General features: G+C 45.3%; 1 protein-coding gene and 1 non-coding gene across 2 annotated transcripts; both read right to left on the bottom strand.

Moving 5' to 3' along the window:
* Nucleotides 1–1,968: 1,968 nt before the first annotated feature.
* Nucleotides 1,969–5,926, bottom strand: fbxw10 (F-box and WD repeat domain containing 10). Its single transcript, XM_086099323.1, has 12 exons — nucleotides 5,443–5,926; nucleotides 4,739–4,912; nucleotides 4,393–4,523; nucleotides 4,212–4,313; nucleotides 3,995–4,101; nucleotides 3,595–3,798; nucleotides 3,402–3,523; nucleotides 2,991–3,145; nucleotides 2,778–2,920; nucleotides 2,542–2,703; nucleotides 2,295–2,464; nucleotides 1,969–2,198 (listed from the first exon to the last, which is right to left on the bottom strand). The coding sequence occupies exons 1-12, from the start codon at nucleotides 5,924–5,926 to the stop codon at nucleotides 1,969–1,971; spliced, it is 2,184 nt and encodes a 727-aa protein (XP_085955449.1).
* Nucleotides 5,927–6,304: 378 nt separating this feature from the next.
* Nucleotides 6,305–6,375, bottom strand: trnag-ccc (transfer RNA glycine (anticodon CCC)). The gene has a single exon. It is a non-coding gene; the product is annotated as a tRNA-Gly (tRNA).
* Between the last annotated feature and the right edge of the window lie 3,260 nt (nucleotides 6,376–9,635).

Raw genomic sequence — 9,635 nt, forward strand, 5'->3', positions numbered from 1 at the left:
GCAACCCTCAAGTGTGATGAACAAATGCCACTTTTGTATGAAGCCTCGAACAAATGCCTTCAATTGCAGGCTTCAAATGCTGTGACCTTCAAATGCTACTCCCTCCCAATTTTCACAAATGTGGCCTTCTGAAGTTTACAATATATTCTGCCGTCAAATCCAAGCGTAAAATACTGTGGCCTTTAAATTGAGCCTTTACATGTGGCCTAGGAATGCAGCCGTCGACAAATGCCTCTTTCAAATGGAGCCTTTACTTGCAGCTTACAAATGCAGCCTTCAATTCCAATTTCAATCACTGCAATGGTATTTCCTATCTCAAAGACAGTCTTCAAATATGGGCAATAGATGTTGCCTTCCAATACAACCTACAAAAGTGGCTTAATGAAGCCAACCTTCCAATGTGACCTACAAACACAGCATTCATGCGAATACAACGTAGAAATGTAGCCTTTCAATGTGGCCTTCAAATGTCGCCTACAAAATGAGCCTTCAAATGCAACCTGCAAGTACGTGCCCTCATATACAATCTGTAAATGTGGCCTCCCTCACCGATTTTTTTGCAAATGCATCACTATCACTCGCAGCCTTCACTATCCCAAGATCCTTTGGGCTCCACTGACCCTGATGAATGCCACCTTCAAATGTGTGCTGAATGGATGAAGCTTGCCGATACGGCGTGACCAAAAACTGGGGGAAAAATCTAATTTGACAAAAGAACTGTGATGCAAATGAGTGACGCCTCTGGAGATGGGAATCCGCCGAAGGGGTACGCAAAAGATTCCTTCTTGATCCTATGACCCTTAAGACCTTACCTGTCAATTCTGTCAAACCTTCGCCTCATGCATACATAAAACCCGAGCCTTCTTTTCTTCCTGGGATTTTGCACTTCTTATCCACAGACAAGAGTCCTTATACCTAGTTCTTTTGTTGTTCCCAGCTGTTGCGAGGCTGTCAAAAGCAAGGGAGGTTGTGGGGGCCTTCCACCCCTGATCCTCAAGCCTAATGACGCCCCGGAGGAAGCGGGCCAAGAGGGCAGGGTTGCGGTGGGGGGTGGGGTAAGAGGTCGCCCCATCCCTCTGATGATGACTTCACTTCATCATCCACCAGAGGCTGAAGAGATCTTCAAAAGATGCTTTCAGGAATGACTTGTGAGGAACGACTGAGAACTTTCCGGGTCAGACGGCAGGTGCTCGGTGGCCGGGACAAATGATTATAAATGACTTGGAATTCCAGTCCTTCTATCTCAAATACCCAGGAAAATAGGAATAGATATTTTCGAAATTTTACTTGGATGGAAGGAATGGAATGGAAGACAAAATTGTCTTCTTTTTTTTTAAATTGGGGTGGGTTGGTGGGGTGAATAAAATAATCAGCATCGACTGCCTCGCATTCTATGATACAACACTGACCTCTAGTGGCGGTTTGAAGAACTGTTACAGATTATTGCTTACACACGTGAATATTGAGACTCAAGTTATGAAAATTTCGATATTCCAATAATATTCAAACCCCGCTTGTTTGGACGAAATGCCCAAAAATCATCCATTGACTGCCCTTTGATTATCTTCCAGGCAAATAATATTTAAACAGCAACGATTCATGTTTGGACTGACAAGAGCTCTCGCCTCCCAAAGGAGCTGCACGCTTTGTCCTTTGACGGAGTTGTGATCCGAGGCGAGGCTATTATGCACCATTAGGCGGTGAAATTATCTGATTACACAGAGTGGTGTTTTTAATGGCACTTCATCGCATCATCTTTTCTTGAGGAATCAGAACTCAAAATGCAAAGCTTCATTGGGCTTCATTTTCAGAACTCGGCAGATAACTACTAATTTACTCAGTTGTTTAATTCTACACTTGATAGATGGGCAGGCATTCCTATTTGGATACAAACTTTAAAAAAAAAAAGGAAAAAAAAGACATTTTCCAACGACACAGTATGTCCACTTTAAACTACAGAACAAACCTTTACATTGTATTCCGGCCAGTCGCACGATCTCGCTCCAGATGGGGAAGTCTGTTTGTCAAACTTTGATTGACAGGATGCTGAGCGTTCTGGACAGATGTCAAGGGCCGGCGGCGGTGGCAGTATAGCGGGCTGCTGTCCGAGCGGTGGCTGCCGGGCTGCTCCGCGGGACGTGTTTGCTGGCTGGCATCGGCCGTCAAAGGCTTAAGCAGGCTTCTCCAGTGCTCTGTGACTGCGGAGAAAACACAATAAATGAGGAAGGATTGCATAGAAAGCAACTCAACATCACATCACACGCATACAAGTGTTTACTTGAACCGTTGTTCACCTTGTTCCGTAGTTATGTGATTTGCCCTGGCAGAGGTGGAGGGAAGGTCCAGTTTCGGCGGTGGCGAGGCGTCCAAATCGGAACTCTCCTCGTAAGCCGGTTCGTCGTAATCCCAGAAGACTTTAGCAAATTGGTAGAGCTTCACACAGGAAGTGGCATTCACTAAAATGCTGGAGAGGGCGAAGCAGATGGGAGACTTTTTAAAAGTCAAATGCGCACACGTACGCAACCGGCGCGTGAGGCTAACTTGTTCTCGCAGAAGTGCAGCGACAGCATGCGACCGGTTGTCTCGGCCTCCACCACAATGGTCCTCAGGCAGTCTCCCGTCAGGAAGTTGAAGATGCGGATCTTTCCGTCCACGCATCCCGTGACCACTCGAAGGTAAGCCAGTGTCAGAGACTTCACCTCCCTGTAGAAATCCACGATCATCGTCACAGCAGTGACATCCATTCAGCGCGCAGGCTTTCTGCCTTGTCAACTTACTTTGGATGACTGACGGTCATGAGGCATCCTTTGGTTTCACATCTGCTGCTCCAGGCCATCACCTGACCGTTGGTGTCGGCGGACAGGAGGTGCCACTCGTCTACAAACATGCATCGCACGGCGCTGTTGTGGGCGTCGATCACCTAATGTGCGGCACAAATTAGCACGTAGCTCTGAGAGCGGGGACGGGCAAGCGGTGAAGGAGACTCTCACCCTGAGCAGCGAAGCGTTCTCGGCATCCCACAGCTTGACGACTCCACGGTCACAGCTACTGAACACGGCGGTGGCGTTGATCTTCACGCAGCGCACAGAACTGCGGTGCTTGAAGTTAAAGTCCTCCAGGTGCTTCTCGGTCTGCAGACTCCACACTGGCAGAGTGAGCATGTGCACAAAGATTAGGACACAGCAATTTGTCCAGTTACAGCATGCTAATGGGGCAGCATTAGCATGCTGCTCTATTTGACTTAAGGGTAACAGATTGAATAAAAGGGGTCCAAGGATTGACCCTTGAGGGAACCCACACCATAGCCATTCATTCGGATTCAAAACTTGCAATCATCACAATGGAACTATTTTCCATCAAATAGGACCTATACCATTTTAGAATGGTTCCGGACTATTTACCTTTGGCGGTGCAGTCTTTGGCACCTGACACCAGTCTATCAGCGTGGATGTCAAGGCAGTTAATCATGCTGGAGTGACCATATAACACCAACACACACTGGTCCGTCCTCACGCTCCAACACCTACAATACAGTGGATGAGATCTGACTCAAAATGGCCGCGGTAGCCAATGAGCGGACGTACTGCCACTCACCTGATGCTGGTGTCGCAGCTCGCCGTGATGACCAGGTGGCGCTCGGGGCAAAGCAGGACGACACGGATGCTGCCCACGTGACCCTTCATCAGCCCCACCTGCTTGGTTGCGGTCCCCACGTACAGTAAACGCACAGCGCGGTCCTTGGACGCTGAGCTCAGCATGGGCCCGCCCTTGTAATCCACCACGCGGTGGGGGTCTTCACTGAAAAAGTCAACGTACCACCATCACATGGTCAAACTAAAAGTCCGATTGTTCTGTTAGAACAGGGGTGGGCAAAATATGGACCACAGTATTATTATTAATCCTACCTCTCTACTAATTACCTGACCCATCTCTGATGAATCAAATGCTCCTCCCCCTCCAAAAAAAAATCCCATTCCTAATGGAAGATACTCACCTATCAATCAGCACAGACGTAAAGTACGCGCCGCAGTAAATGTTGCGCTCCTCCATTCGCACTGTCCTGGTTTTGATGTTAGCGTAGGCCGCTTCAAAGGGCCACATCTGCAAAAACACAACCACATATTCATGCCGTAGGTTCTCGATTTCTGCCCATGTGTACAACAACCTCAAACCTTAATTGAATGTTATTCTATTGTTTTTCAATTCCTTACGTGTGACGACTTCACTTCCCCGCTCTCGTGGTCCTCGGCCGGCACCGCGACGTCCACCATCCTGGCGTAAGAAGGGCTGACCATATGAACGCCTTTATAGCGCTAAAAAAAAAAAAAAACCCGTCCATGTCAGAACAACACCGCCAACAACCATAATCATCTGCAACACCACCGCACCCACCTTCATCATGGCTTCCACCTGCTCCTGGTAGAGCTTCCTGAAACGTATCTCCTCCATCGTCTCCCCCGCTAGGTGCTTCCAGTGCTTGCAAACCTTCATGCAACGCTTCAGCATCCCCTCGTCGAGCAGCCCTGACTCCACACACAACATTCACATATAATTCAACCTGACTTTGGATGAGAGGCGGGGCACACATAGAGACAAACCGTTCGCACTCACGTTCACACTTGTGGATAATTTAAGGTGACGGAGATCAACACTATACAATTTTGCACTGTCCTCTCTGGAGTGTTATGGAATCAAAACACGTTACATGTGAGCGTGCCTTCTGCGGATGTGAACGTACCCAAAATCCTCTTGGACAGCTCGGTGGGAAGGCCGCCAATGAAGTCTCGGGGTCTGCCGAATCCTAACAAAGACTTTGAGGATCCGGGAGGAACCGGAAGAACGGGAAAAATGGCCTCCTTTGTGGAGCCATCTTTGCTGGCTGAGTTGCTTTGTTTACTGGTGGTACTTTTCACTGCAAAACACATCAGAAATATAATAATTGGATAAACATGTCTTCTGTGAGGTAACATGAAGCTGTTTTTTTTTTTAACGTCACTGGAAGCAATTGTATGGTTGTTATCCCGAACGTTTCACACAAGCATGACAGCTGTCGCCATGCTATTCGGAAGATCTTTTGAACTGCATTCGATGCGCCAAATGCAATTTCTCTACTTCATTGCAAGAAATGAATTCTATGAACAACACATGAGGGAATCATTTAATAGTGATTCAGTTTGGGGTGTTTGTAGCACTAGTTCTGATGTCAACACAGGACAAATATTGTATAAGCATGACAATTGCCATCATGCTGGAACACTTTGTGCACAGCATTCCATGTATCTGCTCAATATAATTTCTCCAATTGTCAGGGGAAAACTGCTTTCAAAATTGGTGCGATTTCTCCTCTTTCCTACTTGATACGAAGTTCGGAAAATGCTCCCGGACTGTAATCCTTTAGTGGAACCAATAATATGAAAGGAGGTCAAATTTTGAAATTCTTACCGTCCAGCTGTCGCTGAAGCCTGGTCACCACCACACCAATGAGATTATTGGCCATACTCAACAGCTCCGGGTCGCACTGCAGCAGCAACAGGCAAAGGTAGCGCGTCTGGACCCATTCCGGGCTTCTGTCGAACCATTCCCAGATCTCGCGGATCAAGTGCGACGGACGCGTCTTGCAGTCGAGCCGCGCGTAAAGCTCCGGCAAAGTCTTGCCCTTGGTTGGTGCAAAGCTGAGCAAGTTCCACGAGGTGAGGCGCAGCGAGCTCTGGATGTTCTCCAGCACCGGCACGCTCCCGCACCGCACCAACAGCCCCACAACGAAACTCCGGCGGCACTCGTCCGAAATCTTCCACAGATTCAGTGGCGAGGGCGAGGGCCGGCTTGTTCGAGGGCCGCGAAAGAGGCAGGACGGGCACATGCCACAAGGCTCGTCCGCATTCTTACACGCCGGCTGGCGGGCTGGCGATCTCGGAGACTCGGACATTTGGACTGGCTTGTTTGGGTTGTAAGCGTAGTTACCAGGCGATGCTCGTTACCACGACACATGATTCCTGCACGGTGTATGGTGCATGTTTAGAATGCATTTTAAATGACTTAATGTAAAGTTTATATGCAACTGTTTAACAATTACGTTCATTATCTGTATTAATAACGTTTTGATGATGAATGACGTACACGCAGTCGCTACACAGAGCACGCCACGTTTCAAAGGTGACGACGACAGTACTAATTTGGGTTTTTTATTGCGAGAACAGCAAGTCGAATTGATACATTAATTATTGAGATAAGGATTCAAAAAAGCGTTGTTGTATGGATAAAAACGGTACACCAGCCGGGAATGATAACACTAAATAAAAGGAGGTGCGCCGCCCGGGAATCGAACCCGGGTCGCAAGAATGGGAATCTTGCATGATACCACTACACCAGCGGCGCTATATCGAGTTGCGCACCACCTTTAATTTATGAATAAAACATGTATCTTTGCAATTTTAAATTTTGGGGGCGGAGGGATTCAGTTCTTGTGAACATCACACGATTCATTACTTCCATATAATAATAATAATAAGGGACATTTGTCGAAGTCGACGCTCGAAACTGACTGTTTTATTCCGGGCGTCTTCCTGCTTCCACTTCCGCGTGACGCAGTTTCAATACGCCATCTTGGTAAGGTCATCGATATCGCGCAATAATCTATTTCTTTGTGGCTGTATAGTTTGTCATATTTTAAAGAATCTAAATGGTAAAACATTATCAACATATGCAAAATATAGGTAAAGTATTTCAGCATCATAATTATTAAGTAAACCTTTGTTGTTTATCTAAATAGATCTGCTGTACAAAGCCTTTAATCACTTTGAATGTTTGTAAAAAAGACCCCTAGATGGCGGTATTGTAATGTGTTTGAACACCCAAGCTCTAATTGAGCCTCTCTCCATCATGCTTGATTACACAAACAAAATATTCAAAGAATCATTTCCCCCACTTAGTTAACTCTCATATTATTGGTTTTGCTCCGCAGAGGTTGAATCGAGGCTACCTGTTCTTGTTTGTAGAAGTTCAAAAATTAAGGGTTCAAGGTTTGAATCTCTGCACTGGCCAGCTGCAACATAGAGACAGGCTGGAAATTGTTCCAAATCCATCCTGCCATTAAAAAAACAAAACAACAACAAAAACCTTTATGGGTCCTCTTGATTTTTGTTGTGTTGTGCTAAATGTGCTATACGTGTTTTTAGCAAATTAAAACTCAAATAACATCTGCACGTCGATTGAAAAAAAAATGCACGACTTGACTTTTTGCGCAGCGACATCCATTAACCCTTCAAAAGTGTAACCTTTTGGAAGCGTCTGGCCTCTGAACTAGGAACAATTGAACGAGTCAACCCCTAAATAACTTCACCGCCTCATCTCGATTACATTAAATTTTGAAGCGGCTCCCCAAGTAATAAAGTTAGGATTGATTGCATGCGAGGCCTGCAGCTGCTTAGAAGCAATAATGCATCTATCCAGGGGGTGAGAGGCAGGGTCGGCTCTAGACTGGTATGGACAAGGCATTGATCGACAAACAATCATTCATACTTAGATTCGCAACAATAGACAATTTAGTCTTGAACTAACCTAAAATGCAAATTTTTGGAAAGTGTATATCAATCAACGTCAATAGGTCTTTTTGGTATAAATGCCCATCCTTTGCCCATCTTGAGTCGGACGTCAATCAAAGTGATTTTGCAGGACATGAATCGCTTAATGGCCGGAATTTTTTGTTTTTGTTTTGTCCCCACAAAGAAAAAGCATTTAATCAGGTGCTTTAATCCAAGCGTGTAAAATAACGGAAGCGTGAACACACTACTTGTAATATAACTCTTATCAATAATTCACTGTGCAATTCTTCATTACTGTACACCTTTTTTTTTCTCTCATTGTTGCTTTGTCTTTGCAAATGAGTGATTTGAACTTTAATCCTGCTGTTGTTTGCCTCGTAATTGCATCATCTTTTCTCTGAAATTATAATAATTTCTTTGGTGCTGCTTATTTTGAGTCCCCCCCCACCCTCCTCAACACACACTTGCTTTGTGTGTATGTATGAATCTGATATTGGCATGCCAGAGAGGGATGGTGTGTCATCTTTAAACATTAGCAGAGTTGACATTAAAGCTTGTGAGATGACAGAAGTCTCGCCGCATTCGCCGAGTGACAATTTTCATTGGCAAACGTGAGTGATTCCATCTAGGATGGGAACAGATGTCGGCCTCCATCGTGGAAACCCTTCCAGAAGCGAAGCAGAAATCACTTCGTCCTCAGAATCAATACGGTTAATGCTTCGGCAAAGTGAAATAATCCCTGTTGGTTTTAAGTAATATTGCAGGGGGGTGTCAAACTCATTTTTGTCGCGGGCCTGATTTTAGTTACCCTTGGAGTGCCGTCATGCATGTGAAACCATATAAATAGTCAAGAATGATGGTTTATTCAACTATTGTTTAAATTGCTGTTATGAGGGTTTGGTAACAAGTAAATAATTACAATATCTTTTATTTATTAAAACCGAGAATATGAAATTTCAGAACAGATTTTAGCAAGCATCGCGGAAATTGACGTTTGGTTTGCTTTCACCGGCCACATAAAATAATGTGGCGGGCCAGATCTGGGCCCCCGGGCCTTATGTTTGACAGTTTATGTGGTTCTGCAACTTGTTTTCCTGTTGTACCAAGACAACATTTAAAGGATTTGGATTGTGTTTTACAATAGTACTTAACACTATTTACAATTGTATTTGCAGTCTTGTTACGAATACAAATATCTTTGTTACGATACTCACGTGAGCTTGGCGAAAGGTAGAAGTTTAGTCGATCATTGCTACTGGTTGAGCAGCCACTAGAATCATGCACTGGGAAGGAAGGCACAACAGATGGTTGATGGGAGATTATCACGATGGGAAGAGGCGCCATGAGGCCAATTAGAGGTGGGGATGGGTTAGGCACAGATGGCAGCAGAACCAATGAGAATTCTTCTTACCTCGACATTTTGTAGTCCCATTTCATCCCGATGAATAGCAACGGTCACGTTCGTTAGCATGATGAGCTAAACCTTGGTATTGTTTCATCAGGTGTACCTCTTTGTCTCCAACCGCAGCCCTTACATTTTTAAATGCTACACAAGTATTATATAACCAAAATATTAGAAACATCCCTGAGTCATAACATCGACCAATCAGTTGTGTTGCCTCTGACTGATGAAAATATAGACTGGCCAATTAAGATTAAGTAACATCCAGCTAGTCGCTGTGAAGTGTGAAGTAATCGACGAAACCAGCAACAGAAATCGGCCCAGCGTCAGATTACGGCCGTTAGAACTTGGCAGAGTGTAAATATTAATGTTAGCCCGGGCCTGGCGACCCACCGGGAAAGCTCTTTGTCCAACAGTGAGATGACTGACAGTTCAGCGGCAAAGAATATGCAAATTCACTCTTCTGCGGTCCCAGGTATGCTTTTTGCTGTCAAGCTAATTGGGCAGTTAGCACCCAAAAATCAGCCATGCATCTGGATCAAAATAGACGGTTTGGAGCGGAATGGGTTTGTCTTTGTCCGCCAATAAACGGGCCGCAACGTTTCTTCCACCACAACGGAAGGTTACCAAAAAAAAAAAACATATTTGGGTCACGGGGCCAAATACATTTGGGGTCGTTCACAAGACAAAAC

Source organism: Hippocampus guttulatus, chromosome 19, assembly GCF_054856545.1.
Source record: "Hippocampus guttulatus isolate MCC_2025c chromosome 19, RoL_Hgut_1.0, whole genome shotgun sequence".
Lineage (NCBI taxonomy): Eukaryota > Metazoa > Chordata > Actinopteri > Syngnathiformes > Syngnathidae > Hippocampus > Hippocampus guttulatus.